Consider the following 21,747-nt stretch of genomic DNA (forward strand, 5'->3'; position numbering starts at 1 on the left):
TGGGATTACAGACGTGAGCCACCGCGCCCGGCCGAAACTTAAGTTTTTATTTGGTTGTGCATAGATAGTAAATTCCCATCACAGGGGTGCTACTGAAAATAATTAACTGGCACAACACTGGCACTGATCAGTCAGAAGAGATACCAATCAGTATGCCACACATGTACATACTAGCTGAATATCTGCTTTGTTCTCATGGTTCAAAAATTGAAGCCAGATAAAAAGTATAGATTGAGGTTGGGTGCAATGGCTCATGTCTGTAATCCCAGCACTTTGGGAGGCTGAGGTGGGCAGATCACCTGAGGTCAGGAGTTCAAGACCAGGCTGGCCAAAAGGGTGAAACCCCATGTCTACCAAAAAATATAAAAATTAGCCAGGTGTGGTGGCACACACCTGTAGTCCCAGCTACTTGAGAGGCTGAGGCAGGAGAATCACATGAACCCCAGAGGCGGAGGTCGCAGTGAGCCAAGATCATGCCACTGCACTCCACTCTGGGCCACAGAGTGAGACCCTGTATCCAAAAAAAAAAAGTATAGATTGAAACGTTTCTCATTCTTTAGGGAGGGAGACTTCTTACTTGTTACCCATTTGAATCTCTCAAATTTTGAATGTTTTACCTATTCAAAAAAGCAAGTAAGTTAAATAGAAAGGAAGGAAGGAAGGAAATTCCGTTGTTGAGAAGGCTATTATTGTGGAAGGGGCAGTGAAACTGAATTCTAGATCCTGTGATTCTATAAGGAAGGGCTGGATATATGTGAGTAAAAGGACAGATGGAGCCAGGGGGAGTGCTGGGGCTTCCTCTAGGCCTTCAAGGTTTCTTTTATGACCAGTGTAGTCCAGGCTTGGTAGATTTTCCAGCCTACCCCTTTTTCTCTAAAATCCAGGCTCAGCCTGGCCGAGTCTGTGGTGGTTTAATGTTCTCTCTGATTCCAGTTTGTCATCCTTAAGCATGAAATTGAAGTGTAATAACCGAACTTACACCTTCTGAGCATTTTCTGTGAGCATTAGTATGTAATCTTTACACTGGCAGCATATATTTATTGGAATTGTTTTTGTTTTTTTTTTGCCTTCATCTCGCTCTTAATGGATTCAGATTTTTAAAGATCCCCGTCCTCCATTATTAAAGTAATTAATACCATTGTCTAGAAGTTGGAAAATATATAACAAGTACAGAAAAGAGTGGGAAAATCACCAGTAACTCACCATAAAGAGCAACCACCATTACTATTATCAAGATTCAAGCGGTTGTGTGGGTTGGTGGCTTCCATTTCCTGAGGCTTTTGTTAGAGTTGGGCATGGGTCTGGGCTGGGACATTGTTGCTGGCAGAAGAGAAGGGCCTAGACAAGGTTCGTAAGTTGTGTGCACCTTAGTAGCTTTGCTGGTGGTGTTGATGCCTATGCAAGCATTGGGTATGATAGGAAGAAGGCGCATTTGATCTTATTTCAAAGGAAGGATGATTCAGTGTTTTTTTTTTTTTTTTGAGACGGAGTCTCGCTGTGTCACCTAGGCTGGAGTGCAGTGGCGCGATCTCGGCTCACTGCAAGCTCCGCCTCCCGGGTTTACGCCATTCTCCTGCCTCAGCCTCCGAGTAGCTGGGACTACAAGTGCCCGCCACCACGCCTGGCTAGTTTTTTGTATTTTTAGTAGAGACGGGGTTTCACCATGTTAGCCAGGATGGTCTCGATCTCCTGACCTCGTGATCCACCTGCCTCGGCCTCCCAAAGTGCTGGGATTACAGGCTTGAGCCACCGCGCCCGGCCTGATTGTTTTTTAAGGGCTTGGAAGATGGTGGGATTTAGTTTATTAAGACACTGAGACGTGGGTTAGAGAGTGGGCAGTCTTGAAAAATAAGTTTTATATAGCCCATTTCTAGATAGATTTGTGGGTTTTACCAAGGGGATCAGAACGATGACTTTTTTTTGTTTGAGATGGGGTCTTGCTCTGTCACCCAGGCTGGGGTACAGTGGCGCAATCTCGGCTCACTGCGACCTCTGCCTCCTGGGTTCAAGCAATTCTTCTGCCTCAGCCTCCTGAATAGCTGGGACTACAGGCGCACACCACCATGCTCGGCTGATTTTTGTATTTTTGGTAGAGACAGGGTCTCACCATGTTGGCCAGGCTGGTTTCGAACTCCTGACCTCAGGTGATCCACCTGACTCAGCTTCCCAAAGTGCTCAGATTATAGGTGTGAGCCACCACGCCCAGCCTATAAATTTTAAAAGTCATCACTCTGGTCCGGCCAGCCTGGTCAACATGGTGAAACCCTCTCTCTACTAAAAATATATTAAAAAATTAGCCAGGTATGGTGGTGCATGCCTGCAGTCCTGGCTACTTAGGAGGCTGAGGCAGAAGAATCACTTGAACCAGGGAGGTGGAGGTTGCAGTGAGCTGAGATTGCACCACTGCACTCCAGCCTGGGTGACAAAGCGAGACTCTTGTCTAAAAAAAAAAAAAAAAAAAAAAAAAAAAAATCACACTTCAGTCCGAGATGTTGTGGGCACAGATACTGCTGCCCTCCTACTTGTTTAAAAGAAGTGACGGTTGCCAGTGGGCCTTGGTCCCCTGGAGGTGAGTGTCGAGGTGATGCCCAGTTGCCAGACCCCATCCCATGGAGAGGGCCATACTGTCTCCCAGCTGTAAGAAGACCTTTTGTGTGTTTCTCCTTAGGGAGGAATGGGAGCTGCTCTGCTGTCAGACCCTGACAAGATTGAGAAGGTAAGTCCTCCACAGGTGAAAGCAGGGGTCCTCAAACACAGCTCCAAACTAGAGTTGTCTAGAATGCCTCCTTCCACTAATACCAGATTTACTGATGTCCACCCAGTTTCTCTCCCTGAGGCCTAGCAATTTCCAAAAAATCTTCCCAGTGATTTTGACATGCAGCCAAGTTTGGGAACCCTTGAGCCAGCCTACAGCAGCTTTGAAGTTCCTAAAAAGCCCAGAGCTAGAGACATGTCAACAAAGGGCCAGGGGTCCTGAGGACTCATAGAGAACCTCTTCTGTATTGCCTGTCTCCCTTCTGGGAAGGTCTTGAGAGCAGAGGCCAGGCCACCTGTGGTGAGGACAAGCTCAGTGGCCATATGTGTTTGTATGTGTGTGGGTGGATTGGCCTCTCCCAGGGCACTTGAGGAGAGCAGCAGTGGGTCCCCTGTGTCCTGAAAGAGTCTACCCCAGCCCTTGGAGAGCAGCCCAGGCCAGGGTTAGGGGAGGCAAGCTGAAGTTAGTCTCTCTCTGTTCCCCTTTCTTTGGTGATTCTGTAGGCTACCTTAATCAGGCCCTGGGGACAGGTTGGCATTTACTACCTGGCATTGTGAGCTGCCAGGGTATGTGGCAATGACATTCTCTGCCACACCATCTGTATCCTTTGTGTTCCTCTCCCAGTCTGCCAGCCCTTTCCTTTTAGCTCCTTTGTTTTCCTTTTCATTCTCTATCACTACCTCCGTGTCTGGGCTTTAAGCCTCATCCTGCTTCCTGGAGGCTAGAGCAACTTGGGACTCAGGCACCACCAATGAGAGCTGCCATCATTGCCAATGAGAGCTGCATGGTTGCTGTATCAGCAGCTCAACCCTGCATGTTCCTCCAGCCCCGCTGTCTCTGGGACATAGGAAGACCACTGTGCTTGCTGGATACGTGCCTTCTCATTTTCCCCATGTGCAGCCAGAGATACTCGATCTGTAGTGTACTCGTGTAATGTGCCTTTCTTTTTTTTGAGACAGAGTCTTGCTCTGTCACCCAGGCTGGAGTGCAGTGGCACAGTCTCGGCTCACTGCAACCTCTGCCTCCAGGGTTCAAGTGATTCTTCTGCCTCAGCCTCCTCAGTAGGTGGGATTACAGGTGCCCGTCAAGACGCCCGGCTAATTTTTGTATTTTTTAATAGAGATGGAGTTTCCTCATGTTGGTCATGCTGGTCTTGAGCTCCTGACCTCAGGTGATCCGCCCACCTCGGCCTCCCAAAGTGGTGGGATTACAGATGTGAGCCACTGTGCGCAGCCATAATGTGCCTTTCATTTGATTCTGAAAACCCTTGAAGTAGACAGGATTGGCATTTATCTCCGTTTGATCAAGGACAATAAACTAAAGCACAAAGAAAGAAAATAATTTGCTTAAGATCATATAGTAAATAAGTGGCAGGCAGAGCCAGCTTGTGAGCCATAGTCTCTTCTGACTCCTAGTGTCAGCACCCTCTCCAGTAGCATCTCAGGTTCCAGGTGCCTGGGTATAGTTTGTAAGTGTCAGGTCAATAGGCACCTCAACTTGGAAATCTCCGGTTAGACACTTCTGTGCAGGGTGGAGTGGAAGGAGACATCTTGGATGTCAAATTGGTTTCCACACCTAGGAGAGGGGGCCCCAGCAGGGAGGATGTGGTTCACAACAAGAGCACACAGGCATTTTTGTTTTCCTCCAGCCTCCTGTTTTCTCAGACCCAGGCTGTTGGCTCTATCCTCTCTACTGCCCCTCTTTGAATGAGGCAGATTTCATCCATGAGGCAGCAGAGATACATTCAACTTCAGAAGCCTAGTTCATTCCACTACTTCTCTGATTGGGTACTTAGATGGGCCAGGTTGGACTGATAGATGGGGTTTGCCCCATCGTGGGGAGGTTGCAGGCTTCCACAACAAAGCCAGATGTGGCTTAGGTGTAGGGGCTGGATTCAGTTTGGGTCCAGACCATGCTGGCAAGCTGGGTGGCCTGGGTGAGAGCTTTGCAGGTCTTTCCAGGCTTGGTGTTTTAGGCCCATGGTTCCATCTGTGGGAGTGTCTTAAGACTACCTCTAGAAATTTTCTCAAAGATTCTTATTTGGGGTTATGAAAACCTTGGAAACACATAACGTTGGTGGTTGTACAACATTGTGAATGTAATTAATGCCACTGAATTATACACTTAAAAATGTTGCCGGGGCCGGGCGCGGTGGCTCAAGCCTGTAATCCCAGCACTTTGGGAGGCCGAGATGGGCGGATCACTAGGTCAGGAGATCGAGACCATCCTGGCTAACACGGTGAAACCCCGTCTCTACTAAAAAATACAAAAACTAGCCGGGCGAGGTGGCGGGCGCCTGTAGTCCCAGCTACTCAGGAGGCTGAGACAGGAGAATGGCCCGAACCCGGGAGGCGGAGCTTGCAGTGAGCTGAGATCCGGCCACTGCACTCCAGCCTGGGCGACAGAGCGAGACTCCGTCTCAAAAAAAAAAAAAAAAAATGTTGCCGGGTGCAGTGGCTCACGCCTATAATCCCAGCACTTTGGGAGGCCGAGGCAGGTGGATCACCTGAGGTTGGGAGTTCAAGACCAGCCTGACCAACATGGAGAAACCCCGTCTCTACTAAAAATACAAAAAATTAGCCAGGGTGGCAGCGCATGCCTGTAATCCCAGCTACTCGGGAGGCCGAGGCAGGAGAATCGCTTGAACCCGGGAAGCAGAGGTTGCGGTGAGCCAAGATCATGCCATTGCACTCCACCTGGGCAAAAAGAGCAAAACTCTGCCTCAAAAAAAAAAAAAAAAGTTTAAGATGGCAAATTTCATGTTATATATATTTTACCCCAGTTATAAATAAAGGATGCTATCCGTTGAGAATTCTGCAGACCCTTGGGGTGAGTAGGGGTGGAGAGTGGGATATCAGTCTCTTTGAGAAAGCTTCTACCAGGTAACTCTGGATATGCTACCTGGATTAAGAACCTCAGTTTTATTTTATTTTTAAAAATATTTATTTATTTTGAGAGGGAGTCTCACTCTGTTGCCCAGGCTGGAGTGCAGTGGTGCAATCTCAGCTCACTGCAACTTCCACCTCCTGGGTTCAAGAGATTCTCCTGCCTCAGCCTCTGAGTAGCTGAGATTACAGGCGTGCACCACAATGCCTGGCTAATTTTTGTATTATTAGTAGGTACAGGGTTTCACCTTGTTGTTTAGGCTAGCCTGGAACTCCTAACCACAGGTGATCTGGCCTCCCAAAGTGCTGGGATTACAAGCATGTGCAGGGCATCCCCCTTGTGTACACTGCACTTGGGCCATGGCTGACAACTGGCAGGGCCAGGACTTGAGCTCAGGTCTCACTGCTTTCCAGGCCTATGCTTTCCTATCCTCATTTGCTGCCTCCCAGAAACCAGGGGAGCGAAGGAGCCTACTTTTCTTCAGTTGGCCAGTGAGTCTATTGAGGCAAGCCTTCTTGTAGGTAAATGTGTTGTTCCTCTGCTCAAATATGGACTTGTCTCTCGTTCTTTCTCCCCAAAGACTTGGATCTGGAGAGTTGGTGTCCAGGAGAGTTTCATGCTAGACCCTGGCCAGAAGACAATTTCTAGTTGCCATTTTCCCTCAGTGTGACCCTTGCAAGTGGCTAGGGTTTTTGGTTACCTAATTTCCTTCCTAGCCCTTAACACACACATGAAATGCACAGAAATACTGAAAAAAGTACTGAGAGCTACTTGGATAGAATACAGCAAAAGGAAGCTCTACAAGACAGAGAATTGGATCAGACCAGGTGGTGTTGCTTAAATCACCAAATGTCAGAGGATTCTAAGTGAGCACTTGTAATGGAAACTTTCGGAGATGTTGCTTTGAGCATGAAAGATGGGACTAGAATGAGAATTTTTATTGTATTTCTTGATGAACCTGTCAGACCCCGACTTAAAAGGTCAGTGCCTGTTTAAGGCCTGCCAGGGTGACCCTAAGACCTCAGGCCCAGTCTGCCTCCTGGGACAGCACCTAGGGACTGTTCATTCCTGCCAGTCCCTGGCAGTTGGGCCAGCAGGTCCTGTCTTGCTCATGAACTGTCCACCTGTCTGTCAGTCCATCCAGCCTCTTGGTTAGATGTCTTCTGGCATGGCCTGCTTCATTCAGCCTGTCCCCTGAAAGGCCTCCACTACCGGTTTTTGCAACTTGGCTCTCTGCTGCCCCCGCCTGTCTAGAATCAAGACTGGCAGCAGCCACCTAGATATCCCCCTGCTCTGCTAGACAGACATCCAGTTCTTGGAAGAGGGTTCTTGGGTTCATCTTTCCTCCAGCTTGACTGGCCTGAAATTTCTGATAACGGAAGAAGATAGCAATGACACAGACATGCAGTGTCATCTACACCTCTCTATCTCTGATTCTTGTGTGGTCTGGTCTTGCTACCTCCCTATCACTTTCCTGCATGATGTCTTGATCTTTCTTTGAAATCTTTTGCAATTGCCATGTGGTAAGCACTTTTAAATATGTTGAGTACATTGTCTTTTCTTTGCCAGTTTAGGGGAGTATATCTGACTCCCCTAAAGAGGAATGCAGGCCCTTAAGAGCCTTCCTGTTCCCTCACCCTGCAAGTCCTGGAACAACACTCAGGGAACATTCTCTTCACCCAGGAAAGAAGCTGTTCCCCCCTCCCCACGCCCCCCCCCCTTTTTTTAAAATAGCAACAGGGATGGGCTAGGTGCAGTGACTCAAGCCTGTAATCCCAGGACTTTGGGAGGCTGAAGCAGGTAGATTGCTTGAGCTCAGGAGTTTGAGACCAGCCTGGCCAACATGGTGGTCCCAGCTACTATGGAGGCTGAGGTGGGAGGATTGCTTGAGCTAGGGAGGCAGAGGTTGCAGTGAGCCAAGATTGCACCACTGCACACTAGCTTGGGAAACAGAGCCAGACCCTGTCTCAAAACAAAACAAACAAACAAACAAAAAGGGAACAGGGTCTTGCTGTGTTGCCCAGGGTGGTCTCGAACTCCTGGCTTCAAGCAGTCTTCCCACTTCAGCCTCTCAAAGTGTTGGGATTACAGGCATGAACCACTACACCCAGTTAGCTATGTGTTCTTTTTTTCTTACTTATTATTATTATTATTATTATTTTTAGCCACGTGTTCTTAACCAAGGCTAGGCTCAGAATGATACTGAGGATGGGGTGGAGTGTGTTGGGCAGAGCCTTTTGAAAACACACATTCCTAAGCCCTGCCCTTAGAGACTGATTCAGGAAATAACAGTGTGGAATTCAAGAGTTTGTATTTCTTCAGTTCTCCAGATAATTCTGGTATTTGTCCTGGCAAAGGCTCAGTGAGTTGCACACAGGTGTGCACGCATACCCGTTCACTCACTCATTCATTCAGCATATTTGACAAATATGTATATACCACTAGGTGCTAGGCAGGCGCTGGGGCTCCAGTGTAGAACAAAGGCAGGTCCCTTGCCTCGTGGAGCTTATTTGTGTATGTGTGTAACAGACACACGCATGCATTCACACATACACAAACTGTTCATGCCACCAGAATGCACAGCCTGTAGCGGAGTTAATTAGTTCAGGCAGTGTGGTGGTTTGTTCTAGAAGACATAGGTGCTCTTGTGTTTTCCTCTCTGCAGATCCTCAGCACTCTTGTTAAAGGGATACGCAGACCTGTGACCTGCAAGATTCGCATCCTGCCGTCGGTAAGGATGGTGTGTTACATTTGAAGGTCCATTCTCTCTGGTGATGTTGGATTTAGGTTTGTGAATGATTCTTGAGGTGCTAAATTAGGCTTGGAGGAGAGAGTGGAGCTGAGCCTACTTTAGGAGCCAGCAGCTGCTCCTTCTGGGGCTTCAGTAACCATCCTGTGTGGTCCTCTTCCTCAGCTAGAAGATACTCTGAGCCTTGTGAAGCGGATAGAGAGGACTGGCATTGCTGCCATCGCAGTTCATGGGAGGTGAGTGGTCACATTTCTAGTGACTGACTGGCAGGAAGGTCCTAACCCATATTAGTGATTCTTCCTTAATTGATCTGTCATCCCAAGTGACAATTTCTCTTTTACATATTCAGCCTATATCTGCCTAGCTCTTTGATATCCTATGAGTCTTGAGGGCAGGCAGACCCTGAATGAGCTTGCATTTGCCTTTGTTTCATTTATGGAGCACCTATTGAGGGTAGGTACTGAGGTTTAGAGACGCAGAGAGACTAAGAAAGGAGAAACGCCTCTACCATCAGGATGTGTAAATGCTAGAGATTGAGTGACTTGCTCAAAATCGTACCATGTAGCCAGTTCGTGGTGGAATTCTGACCCTCATGAGAAAATCTCATTTATTTCCTTCCTTCCCTCCTTCCTTCCTTCCTTCCTTCCTTCCTTCCCTCCCTCCCTCCCTCCCTCCCTCCCTCCCTCCTTCCCTCCTTCTCTCTTTCCTTCCTCTCCTTCCTCCCCTCCCCCCTCTCCTCTCCTTTCCCCTCTTCTCCTCTCCTTCTATCTCTTTGCCATTCTGTCACCCAGGCTGGAGTGCAATAGCGCAGTCTTGGCTCACTGCAATCTCCATCTCCCGGGTTCAAGTGATTCTCCTGCCTCAGCCTCCTGAGTAGCTAAGATTACAGGCATGCTCCACCATGCCCAGCTAATTTTTATATTTTTTAGTAGAGACGGGGTTTCACCACGTTGGCCGGGCTGGTTTCGAACTCCTGATCTCAGGTGATCCACCCACCTTGGCCTCCCAAAGTGCTGTGATTACAGGCATGAGCCTCTAGGCTCAGCCTTATTTTCTTTCTATTATATTGAGCAATGACTTCTCCCTTGAATAATCCCAGATAGATTGCTTTGTTTATTTGTTTTTCATTGTTGTTGTTGTTTTTTGAGACAGTCTTGTTCTGTTACCCAGGCTGGAGTGAAGTGGCACAATCATAGTTCACTGCAGCCTCAAACTCCTGGGCTCAAGTGATCCTCCCGTCTCAGCCTCCTGAGTGGCTGAAACTATAGGCACATGCCACCACACTTGGCTAATTTTATATTTTTTTGTTGTGACGGGATCTCCTTATGTTGCCCGGGCTGGTCTCAAACTCCTGGGCTTAAGTGATCCTCCTACCTCAGCCCCTCAAAGTGCGGAGATTACAGGCGTGAGCCACCACAACCAGCCTATTCTTTTAAAGTCTCTGCCTCTCTTGTCTGCATTTGTTGGACTGCCAGCTGTCACAATGACTAAACAATCCTTCTAGCTGTAGCTAATGTAATTGCTGAGGGCTGAGGTTCTGAAGGCCACCAGTGGCTTACAGTCACACTTGTTTTCTGCGTCCAGGATGTGCTGCTTTTGTACAGCATCTCAGGTCAGTAGACCTGGGCCAGGGGGACCTCTCTTCTCTGAGTGATGTTCCTTTGGGCTTGGGGTCTTATAGGAAGAGCTCAAGTTGTTGATTGTGCTCTTACAACATTTTCAGAGAAGAGAACCCAGAACTCCCGTCATACAAAGCAGAGCAAAGCACAGTTGCTTGGGTTGAAGCCAGGAGGGAGGAGTACACACTTGTATACATATGCTCTTTCCCAAGGCAGCAGGCTTTGGATTCAGACTCCCTGGTTTGAGATCTCGGCTCTGCTGCTTGATAACTGTATATCCTTGGGAAATCACTTAACCTTTCTGAGCACAACATTCCTTGTTTAGAAATTAAGATAATTTCTACTTTATAGGGTTGTCCCAAGGCTTTTATGAGATTGTGAATATAAATCCTTGGCACAGTGCGTGGCATGTAGTATTCTTTCTCTTTTTCTTTTGAGACAGAGTCTTGTTCTGTTGCCCAGGCTGGAGTACAGTGGCGCGATCTCAGCTCACTGCAACCTTCGCCTCCAGGATTCAAGCAATTTTCCTGCCTCAGCCTCTTGAGTAGCTGGGATTATAGGTGCCTGCCATCATGCCTGGGTATTTTTTTTTTAATTTAAATTTTTAGTAGAGATGGGGTTTCACCATGTTGGCCAGGCTAGTTTCAAACTCCTGACCTCAAGTGATCCATCCACCTTGGCCTCCCAAAGTGCAGGGATTACAGGCGTAAGCCACTGTGCCCAGCCAGTATTCTCTTAATAAAGGAAGCTATTATTTTTTACCAGTAGTTGGGAACACTCAGAAGACAGATTTGGGTGAGTTTGAAGAAGCTCTTTCTGACCATCAAAGTTGTTAAGATGGGCTAAAAGTGACTACTGGAGATGTTGGGAGACAGAGGTAGAGGCTAGGTTGACAAGGCCCTCTGAGGCCTGTGGCCCTTGACCCTTTTGTTGAAGAAGAGTATAGCAGAGGGGCCCAGGTATGGTGGCTAATGCCTAGAATCCCAGCACTTTAGGAGGCCAAGGCAGGTGGATCACATGAGGTCAGGAGTTCAAGACCAGCCTGACCAACATGGTGAAACCCCGTTTCTACTAAAAAATACACAAAATTAGCCAGGTATGGTAGCTCATGCCTGTAATCCCAGCTACTTGGGAGGCTGAGGCAGGAGAATTGCCTGAACTCAGGAAGTGGAGGTTGCATTGAGCTGAGGTTGCACCACTGCACTCCAACCTGGGCAACAAGAGCAAAACACCGTCTCAAAAAAAAAAAAAAAAGAACAAGAGTATAGCAGAGGGGACATGCTCAGACAAGAGCTGGACAAGGGCTATCTGGTCGACCGTCTTCTCTGCTTTGTCTCTGAGCACAGCTCAGGTCAGACCTCACATCAGCAGCCCTAAAACTCATGCACAAGAACTTGCAGTTGACCTTGGAAGGAGGGGCCCCAGGTTGTGGTCCTGCCTCGCTTGTGCTGTGGTGTGACAACCATGGTCCGTGGCCTGCCCTGGGTGCGGGGCCTACCCTGTGTCAGGTGCCTCTCCCTAGGATCAGCTCTGCAACTTGGCTTTGGCATTGGCAGCTGTGTGGGAGTGGCCAGTCTGAGCAGCAGCAGCTGTTCCCAGTCCCTTGGAGAGGGCAGGACTGGGACAGTAGGGGCAGCACTCTTATGGCCCTGTCCCTCATCTCTGGCAGAGGCAAAGGGAAGGTAGGGAAAAGCAACATGACCTTGGGAGCTGGTCCACCCACCTCGCCCCCCTGCAGCTAGGCTTCACCTGCAGGCCTCCAAGAGCTGGACTCAGCATGGATCTGTGCTGCCCCTGCCCCTCACAGTTCTTCTCCAGAGGGCAGGGAGAGCCATCCCCTGCCACCTGTCCTTGATGGCCACATGGCCACCTGACCTTCCTGAGGGTCAGTGGGGAGGACAGTAAGGTTTGGCTGAGGTAATCCTGTGAGTGGTGATGTGGCTTTTGGTGCTCAGCCCTCAGCCCCATCTTTCTATCTCCAAGGAAGCGGGAGGAGCGACCTCAGCATCCTGTCAGCTGTGAAGTCATCAAAGCCATTGCTGATACCCTCTCCATTCCTGTCATAGCCAAGTAAGCCTCCTTTCTTCATCATGTACTCCGTGTCCCACAGAGCTAAGGGCTGGGGGTAGCCAGGCCCAGCCTTCCCTAGAGTGAAAAGTTTTAGGGGTAGCTTGGAAAGGGCAGGGCTTTCCACAAGACCCCAGACCCTGTTCCTTCTGCTGCCACCTGAGACCCTCCCCTCTGCATGCCTGTCTCTGGACTGAGGCTGCCGCCTGACTCCTGATGAAATGTATGGAGACAGAGCAGGGGGTCCTTGGAGCAGCAGGCTGCAGGGAGGGGAAAGTATGACCTAAGTGGGCCTCCTTCCCTCCTCTCGTGATCACCACGGTGTCTATTCCTCTTGCCAGGGTTTTGACTTAGCCCTCAGTGAACATGTAAGTGGCCCATTCAGCTTGGGGGTTTTCCTGTAGTCCCAATAGCCCAGTTATGGACCCATGTCTCCAGATGTGGGCTGGCTGTAGCCACTGTTTTAGATTAGGGGCAAGGAAAGTAAATTTCCTAGATTACCTATTAAGTGCCAGGCACTTTACATGTATTATCTTGGTTAGTGCTCCTAACTTCATAAGGGGATATGGATTCTAATATCCACTTTACTGAAGCTATGATAGCTGAAGGGACTTGGGCAAATTTACATTGTTAATCAGTGGCAGATCTGAAAGCTGACTTTTTCTGAAAATGCTGATAGGTTCCATGATGGGGACACCCCTAACCCTCCGATTGCTTTTTAGCGGAGGATCTCATGACCACATCCAACGGTATTCAGACATAGAGGACTTTCGACAAGCCACGGCAGCCTCTTCTGTGATGGTGGCCCGAGCAGCCATGTGGAACCCATCTATATTCCTCAAGGAGGGTCTGCGGCCCCTGGAGGAGGTCATGCAGAAATACATCAGATATGTACGTCTCTGTACTTTTTTGAAACAAGCATTTCTGTCTACCACACTCCTGCAGAGAGCACTTTGTGTGAGCCCCCAGCTGCCAGCAGTGCTTGCTGTTTCTCTCCTTTTCTTTTTAGCTCATGTAGTGTAGCTGCACTAGCTCACTGCTGTATTGGGTCTCCCAGCTGCAGTGCTAAGAGAGGATGCTGGGGGGCATGCCCCTACCATCTCCTAAAGCTTCCAGAGGTTTGCAGGTCATAGCAAGGACCTTCTAGATCCAGGATGCTGTTGGAGTCCCAAACGCATGATATATATCTTTCTTTTTCTCACACGCTGCACATACAGAGGCATATGCACATGGACTGTGGGTTCTACATCATCAAAGGCATATGTGCCTCTAGGTTGGCTCAGGAGCAGCCACAGCCAAGAGGAGCAATTGAGAAATTTCTCACCTGATTTGACTCATCAGTCAAAATCACTTCTAAAACTTTTCTATTGCTGATTCCAGAATGCTTTAACCATAACCCTCGACTTAGGGAATAGCCTTTTTGTTTTTTTGAGATGGGGGTCTCGCTCTGTTGCGCAGGTGTGAGCATAGTGGCATAATCATGACTCACTGCAGTCTTGACCTCCTGGGCTCAAGTGATCCTCCTGCCTCAGCCTCCCAAGTAGCTGGGACTACAAGCATGTGCCACCACACTCAGCTAATTTTTTATTTTTTAAATAGAGGTGAAGTCTCCCTATGTTGCCCAGGCTGGGAATGGCCTTTTCTAAACCAGTTTCTTCTCATTGAGAGGTTGATGGTAGTGCCAAGGGCATATCCCTATAAAAGAAAATGAAGAGTTCACTTGCCTTATCTCTTTGGCACAACCCTGAAACTCTGCGGGACTCCGATCAGCTGCACGTGTCTACAGGGAGAGACAGTGAGTGGTCCTCAAATTCTTCAGTGAATTGGGTCTGAGCAGAGGGTTCAGTCCTTGCCCAGAGCAGAGTTCCATCCTCCTCTTCAGTTCTAGGGTTCATACCTGCCTAGGAGTGCCTGTGGCTGCCATGGTATGTGAGTGTTTCCATGGCTGTGCAAACTGGGATGGTAAGATGCCCTGAGGTCTGTGTCCAGAGTGGGGCAGCCTTTGTCCTATTTCCTGTTCAATGATGCGGCCCTCACCCCCTGGTTCTGGTGTCCTGCTGGGCAAGTTGGTGACCACCACCTCTCCAATGGTCTGGGATAGCTCCATGGCAAGGGAGGGCTTGCCCCAGCCCAGGTCAGCTGTTCAGCTTTTTGGCCAGCTGGCAAGTCTGTGGCCAAGAAGACGTGCTGAACAGTGCTGAGCTTGCTTACTGGGTGAAAAGTGATGTTATCATTCCTGCTGAGCCATCCCTTGGCAGCTCCTCAAGAGGGTGTGCTATCACAGAGAAAGGGAGCAGCTTTCAAGCATAGGCAGGGCTGCTTCTGGTACAGCCAGGTGCCTTCTTTCCAGACAAGCTGAATTGAGGACTTGCCGCTAGCCGGGGCTCCCCAACTTCCCACTTTGTCCCGGGCGTGCCATGGCACTTTCCCAGGCACTGAAGTCATAGGCCCAGGTGGAGTTACTAGAGTAGCATAGGAGGTGGGGGATGGGAGGGTGTCCTGGAGGGCTGGGGAAGGCCACCTTCACCCACTACTGCTCTCCTGCTCTGCCCCCAGCCAGCCGGCTTCTACTGGGTATCCCTGGCAGTCATCTTGCCTCCCTGAGCCTTCATTTCATAGTCTGTGGAGTGATGGTAACAGTTGCGCCTCACACTTGTATAGATAAATGTAGTGATGAGTAACACATGTGAACTAAATGATGCTGTGTTTTACCCATGTAGGGGGAAGTTAGAGGCTATTCAAGATGTGGGAAGGGAAGGTGCCCATTCTGGTTAGAAGGAATAGAAGAACCTCAATCCCTTTCCCAGCACTGGACCTGCCATGCCAGAATTTGGTGTGTTTCCCCTCCCTGCCCTGGAAGATACTTGGCAGTAGGTCCTCTGTGGTGGCTGAAGCAGGAAGGGGCTTCCGCACTTCAAGACCTCAGTCAGGCTGTCCAGGAGAGTGTTTCTGACCGTGGGCCTTGGCTGTGACCCTCAAGCTTTGTATCACTAGCTGGAGGAGTAGATGACCAAGGTCAAAGTGGCTTTTTAATTTATTTTTTATTTTTATTTTAGATAGGGTCTCACTCTTGCCCAGACTGGAGTGCAGTGGCATGATCATAGCTCACTATAGCCACAACTCCTGGGTGCAAGCAATTGTCTTGCCTTAGCCTCCCTAGTAGCTATGGCTACAGGTGTGTGCCAACATGCCTGGCTAATTTTCTTTTATTTATTTATTTTTTGAGACGGAGTTTCGCTGTTGTCGCCCAGGCTGGAGTGCAGTGGCACTATATTGGCTCACCGCAACCTCTGCCTCCAGGGTTCAAGCCATTCTCCTGCCTCAGCCTCCCGAGTAGCTGGGATTACAGGCGCCCGCCACCACGCCTGGCTAATTTTGTATTTTTAGGAGAGATGGAGTTTCTCCATGTTGGTCTGGCTGGTCTCAAACTCCCAACCTCAGGTGATCTGCCTGCCTTGGCCTCCCAATGTGCTGTGATTACAGGCCACTGTGCCCAGCCGATAATTTTCTTTTTTTTTTTTTTTTGAGACAGTCTCGCTCTGTCGCCCAGGCTGGAGTGCAGTGGCTGGATCTCAGCCCACTGCAAGCTCTGCCTCCCAGGTTTACACCATTCTCCTCCCTCAGCCTCCCGAGTAGCTGGGACTACAGGCACCCACCACCTCGCCTGGCTAGTTTTTTTTTTTTTGTATTTTTATTAGTAGAGACGGGGTTTCACCGTGTTAGCCAGGATGGTCTCGATCTCCCGACCTTGTGATCTGCCCATCTCGGCCTCCCAAAGTGCTGGGATTACAGGCTTGAGCCACCGCGCCCGGCCAATATTCTTTTTTAAATTTTTGTAGAGTTGAGTCTTATGTTGCCCAGGCTGCTCTTGAACTCCCAGCCTCAAGCAATCTTCCTACAGATGCGAGCCACTGCTCCTGGCCAGTGGTGGTTCTTCTTATGGGGGTCACATTGCCTTGCTGCACATACATCTCTAGTGCCTTCTTGGAGCCCCTTTCCCTGCCATTAGAACATAGCCCAGGCCTTAGAGCCTGCCTGGGCATCAGGCGAGTCATTTCTTCTCTCAGGCGGTGCAGTATGACAACCACTACACCAACACCAAGTACTGCTTGTGCCAGATGCTACGAGAACAGCTGGAGTCGCCCCAGGGAAGGTTGCTCCATGCTGCCCAGTCTTCCCGGGAAATTTGGTAAGAGGCACAATAAGATGTCCATCTGTCCTTGTACACATTGCCCAAGTTTGACTTTGAGCCCTAAGCTGACTCCACTAGGGGACCAGGGACACAGCTTCTGGATGTAGATGTAGAGGAGTGGAGTGATGGTATAGCTTTGCCTCCCAGGAGGGGATTATTTGAAAGCTTTGAAACGTCCCATCCCTGGACGGATTAGCAGAGCTCTGGGAATCCGAGGAGGTACTAGGAGGATAGAGGAATGCAAAGGAAGGGGGTTTCCCATAAATGAGATGGTCACACGCCAGGCCACCAGGAACCAGTGTTCAGGAGAATTGGGCTGTAGCATGGAGCCTCTCCCTTGAGCCTGCACTCACACCCATCACCCTGCAGTTTGAGAGACCACCTGTTGATTCTCTAGATCAGGCGCAGCTCTAGCTCAGATGGTTGACAGTTGAGGCCCTTCACAAGCTGGCCTAGCCACTGCCCCCACAGCTCCCTGTCTACCTGTCTGCTTCCAGACCTCCACACCTGTGCTTGTAATGGGTCCTCTGCCTGGAAGGCTCTCTCCCTCTCACATGAGCTATCTATAGCTTCCGTCTTTTATAGATGCCTTTCTGAACCACTTTTGCCATTGGGGATCTATCTTCGTTTGAGTCTTCCGGCCCTCAAGATGTTTCCTAGAAGGGAAAAACCCTTGCCAGAGCCCTCCTCCCACCCTTGGCTTGTGGCATTGGTTCAGTCCCTACCCCACATAACTCTGTAGCTTTGGGTGGTGCCTCAGTGTCAGCTGAGACCCATGTATAACTGCCTGTGGCTGGGCGGGAAGTGGGGAACCACTTAGTGGTCAGGCCTCTGTCTCTTCCTCCCATGGGCCCATGTGCTTGATCAGCATTGGTCAACTCAGTCACGGCTGACTGGGGACACTATCTGTGTGCTCCCCCTCAGGAGAGAGGCTGCAGGTGGTGGGGCTGACCTTTACAACCTTTGCCAACCAGTCCAGCCTCCCTCCAGTGTACACACTTGGGTTCGCATTCACTGCCCATCTTCCAGTCCAGGGTAATCCCAGGGCTGGGCAGGAGGCACATTCTGATGGCCAGGCCCCGGTGGTGTTTTGTTTGTGGTAGAGGAGTTTCTCAGTGGTGGGGCCCTGGGGTCCTGCAGTACCCTGGATGCTGGCTCCGCTAAAGTGTTTGCCCTGGTCTTCTTCTTCCTCTTTAGTGAGGCCTTTGGCCTTGGTGCCTTCTATGAGGAGACCACACAGGAGCTGGATGCCCAGCGGGCCAAGCTGTCAGCCAGAACTTCAGAGGAGACAGGGGAGCCAGCTGAAGATACCTCTGGTGTCATTAAGATGGCTGTCAAGTTTGACCGGTAGGTCTCCAGCTTGGCCTCAGCTTGGGCTGGGGCCACCACCCTTGGGGTCCCAATGGGCCAGCAAATTGGCTGCTGTATGTAATGTCAAACATAGGGGCCACAGGTCTTCTTGGGTTGGAAACTTGTTCTAAATTTTCAGCATCCCATAGAAGGTGCTTTCAGGGAAGATAGTTCCTGAAAGGCTGTCCCAAGGGTGACTGAACTCTACTTTTTCCCTGACTTACCACCGCCTCCCACAACTCAGGGAAGGGGGGACTTGTCTCCTGTTCCTGAAAGTCTGTGCTTTTCCAAGGCCCTGAGAAGCTGGCTGCTTGCATGGAGCTCCTCAAACAACAGTAGGACCCTAGCCCTCATTTGGCTCTGCAGCCCTGCCCACACTCAGTGCCCCTCACCACCCCTGTGGTGCCCTCTCAAGCTGCTGACGCCTCAGATTGTGACTCAGCTTTGAATGGTGCCCTCCTCTGGGATGTGAGCCTTTCTCCATTCCCCACGACCAGACAGGAGCCAGTGTTGTCTGGCAGAGGGGTGGAGGGGGGAGCGGTGGGGGGATAGGTGTTGGGCAGTCAGATGCCAGGGAGAGTTCCAGTTGGGAAGTTGGAATATGACCCCTCCCACCCTGTCACTGTGTCACCCTGTCACAGGCTGACTCTGAAACCAGATTCCATGTGTCCATGGCTGCAGCAGATGATCTTGACACTTGGCAGGCGTAATCAGGGTGGGTGCTGAGCCAGATCCCCGAGACCATTGTCTGGCCACCTCCATTGCCCACCTCCACCCACTCCCTACTGATCTTGTCTTGAGTGGCAAGCTTCTTTCTTGGATGTTGAAGATTGTTTTTCCAGGCTGGACCCCAGAGTACTGGGAGTTCATTCCCCCTTCCCCTACAATTTCCTGAGCATGCCAAAATTCATCTTCCCTTTAGGGAGAACCCAGGTCCAAGCTGCTGGTGGGACAGAAATGGGAGCCTAGGGGAGCATGCACAGAAGCCTTAAGGCAGCAGCTCGGTGTCTCAGTTCCTCTCATTTCTGCAGCTCCTATCAGGAGCTGAGTAATGCCCTGGCTGAGGGAGGGAGTGGTGATGGTAGGCGAGCCCCAACTGCTTCCCTTCCTTTCCCCAGGAGAGCATACCCAGCCCAGATCACCCCCAAGATGTGCCTACTAGAGTGGTGCCGGAGGGAGAAGTTGGCACAGCCTGTGTATGAAACGGTGAGTTCCTGGCTGTGGCCTGCCCTGCAGCCAGCCATGGCACTCCCATGGTTTACACCCTCAACTCTAGACTGCCAGGCTGGAGCCTGGCCTTGCTCTCTGTAGGCATGGAGAAGCTGCTGGTGGCCAGGTCAGTTGCTGATAGCCCCTCCCCCTCTTACAGTGGCCGGTTGTCCAATTCAGCCAGACATCTCTTTTTTTTTTTTTTTTTTTTGGAAACAGAGTCTAATTTTTTTTTTTTTTTTTTTTTTTTTTTTTTTTTTTTTTTTTTTTTAGGGGTCTTGGCTGGGCGCTGTGGCTCACGCCTGTAATCCCAGCACTTTGGGAGGCTGAGGCAGGTGGATCATGAGGTCAGGAGTTCAAGACCAGCCTGGCCAAGATGGTGAAACCCTGTCTCTCCTAAAAATACAAAAAAATAGTTGGGCGTGGTGGTGGGTGCCTGTAATCCCAGCTACTTGGGAGGCTGAGGCAGAGAACTGCTTAAACCTGGGAGGCGGAGGTTGCCGTTAGCTGAGATCATGCTACTGCACTCCAGCCTGGGCGGCAGAGCGAGTCTGTCTCGAAAAAAAGAAACGGGGTTTTGCTTTGTTGCCCAGGTAGGCTGGTCTCAAACTCCTGTGTTCAAGTGGTCCTCCCTCCTCAGCCTCCCAAAGTGCTGGGATTATGTCATGAGCCTTTTAAAAATTTTTTTATTTAATTATTATTATTATTCTATTTATTTTTTTTGAGATGGAGTCTCACTCTGTTTTTTTTTTTTCTGGAGACAGAGTCTCACTCTGTTGCCTAGGCTGGAGTGCAGTGGCATGATCTTGGCTCACTGCAACCTCCACCTCCAGGTTCAAGCGATTCTCCTGCCTCAGCCCCCTGAGTAACTGGGATTACAGGTGCTCACCAGCACGCCTGGCTAACTTTTTTGTATTTTTAGTAGAGACGGGGTTTCGCCATGTTGACCAGGCTGGTCTCGAACTCCTGACCTCAGATGATCCACCCACCTCAGCCTCCCAAAGTGCTAGGATTACAGGCATGAGCCACAGCGCCTGGCCCAGACATGTTTTTGGATAAGGCCTCAGCCAATGGGGCACAGAATTGGGCTCCAGATGTGGTACCCCTGGGGTGGAAACCATGAGATAGGCTTGCTTCACTTCCTTTGGTCCTTGCGGCCATGCCTTCCTTAGGCTGTTCTGCCTCATCTGGACTGGTCTTCTGGCCTTGAGGCTTATACCTTCTGGGGGTTGTGTCTGTGTCCCCACCCCACCGCCCACCCCCAGCACAGTGACTTTTCCAAAACAAATCTAACTTCTGTCTCCTCAAGTCAGAGGCTCCCCAGTGTCTGAAGGATCAAGCCAGCACCTCAGCATAGAGCGTGAGACCCTTCCACGTGCCTCGCTCCTTGCAGTTTCATCCCTGCAGCTCTTTGCTCCAGCCACTCACCTGGTCCCTCTTCCAGGTGTGCCTTCTCTGCTCCTAGCTTGTCCCTTCTCACCCTTTTGGCATCTGGTGACTCCTCATTTTGGGGACCTGGCCTATCCAGATGTCAGCAGGAGGCTCCATAGCCATGTGCAGCTAAGGGTTCTGCTGGGCTTTGCTTAGGTCCATGACAGCTCCAGACACTTGAGGTCATTGTGTATTTGTGCATCTGCCTTTCTCTACTGGGCACTTTTGCTTGGGAGGAGCATGTGATACAGGCAGCCTTCATTCGACTTAGGCTGGAAATACTTCCTTTTATCTGCCTTTGATTTGACCCCAGCAGGTTGGCCTACAGGGCTCATTTCTCTGGCCATGTGTTTCCTTTTCTCTTTGTACCAGGTTCAACGCCCTCTAGATCGCCTGTTCTCCTCTATTGTCACCGTTGCTGAACAAAAGTATCAATCTACCTTGTGGTAAGTTTCCTCATCATAGGAGAGGAGGCTTGGGGTGAGGAGGAGAGTGCCATGCATCCAGCATTATCATGTCCTAGGAGGGGTGGGTAGATGGTGTATGTGGGCAGTGGCATCCCTGGATGGTGACCCCTTACTCAGTTTTGTCAGAATCTGCCAAGCGTGTGTAGAGTCAGGCCTCACAGCCCTGCACCCTGCCCACCCACCTTATTGTCCTCTGTCTGCCCAGGGACAAGTCCAAGAAACTGGCGGAGCAGGCTGCAGCCATCGTCTGTCTGCGGAGCCAGGGCCTCCCTGAGGGTCGGCTGGGTGAGGAGAGCCCTTCCTTGCACAAGCGAAAGAGGGAGGCTCCTGACCAAGACCCTGGGGGCCCCAGAGCTCAGGAGCTAGCACAACCTGGGGAGCTGTGCAAGAAGCCCTTTGTGGCCTTAGGAAGTGGTGAAGAGAGCCCTCTGGAAGGCTGGTGACTACTCTTCCTGCCCTAGTCACCCCCTCCATGGGCCTGGTGCTAAGGTGGCTGTGGATGCCACAGCATGAACCAGATGCTGGTCTTGCCTGGCAGGAGTTAGATGTCCTGGCAGGGGCCATCAGCCTAGAGCATGGACCAGGGGCCACCCAAGGGTGGATCCTGGCCCCTTTGGTGGATCTGACAGGGTCAAGTTCTCTTTGAAAACAGGAGCTTTTCAGGTGGTACCTCCCCAACCTGACATTGGTACTGTGCAATAAAGACACCCCCTACCCTCACCCATGGCTGGCTGCTTCAGCCTTGGGCATCTTCATAAATGGGCTTGTGTCCTGGCATGATTATTCTACTCCCACCCTCTGTGCACCAATCTAAAGCTTGGTGGCTGAGACTGGACCAAGCCTCAGTCTTTCTCCTGAGTAGAGCTAGAGATTCCCAAAGTGAATCTCCTGCCCATCTCTGTGGTTCTGGTAGAGGTGGGGAATGGGGTATCACTGGACTTGGGCCAAGTTAGAAAGGCCCAAGAAGCCCATTTTACTGATGGTATACCTGCGCGCTGGACATCAATTGTCTGTTCTGATGA

The 21,747-nt window shown here is 50.3% G+C and overlaps 1 protein-coding gene across 5 annotated transcripts in view; it reads left to right on the top strand.

Annotated features, from left to right (window-relative positions):
• DUS2 (dihydrouridine synthase 2) overlaps nt 1-21,484 on the top strand; it is a 59,816-nt gene extending 38,332 nt beyond the window's left edge. For 4 of the 5 annotated variants that reach the window (XM_050773366.1, XM_050773367.1, XM_050773369.1 and 1 more), the window contains 10 exons: nt 2,669-2,716; nt 8,307-8,372; nt 8,556-8,626; nt 11,993-12,079; nt 12,799-12,967; nt 16,144-16,265; nt 17,466-17,615; nt 18,737-18,824; nt 20,631-20,704; nt 20,931-21,484. In XM_050773366.1, the coding sequence (XP_050629323.1) occupies nt 2,669-2,716; nt 8,307-8,372; nt 8,556-8,626; nt 11,993-12,079; nt 12,799-12,967; nt 16,144-16,265; nt 17,466-17,615; nt 18,737-18,824; nt 20,631-20,704; nt 20,931-21,168 (1,113 nt within the window). In that variant the 3' untranslated portion in view covers nt 21,169-21,484. Of the gene's footprint in view, nt 1-2,668; nt 2,717-8,306; nt 8,373-8,555; nt 8,627-11,992; nt 12,080-12,798; nt 12,968-14,796; nt 14,910-16,143; nt 16,266-17,465; nt 17,616-18,736; nt 18,825-20,630; nt 20,705-20,930 lie in introns of those variants that run through there. The other variant, XM_050773370.1, reaches the window with a different exon arrangement.
• Nucleotides 21,485-21,747: the final 263 nt, after the last annotated feature.

The sequence above is a fragment of the Macaca thibetana genome, chromosome 20 (genome assembly GCF_024542745.1).
Source record: "Macaca thibetana thibetana isolate TM-01 chromosome 20, ASM2454274v1, whole genome shotgun sequence".
Lineage (NCBI taxonomy): Eukaryota > Metazoa > Chordata > Mammalia > Primates > Cercopithecidae > Macaca > Macaca thibetana.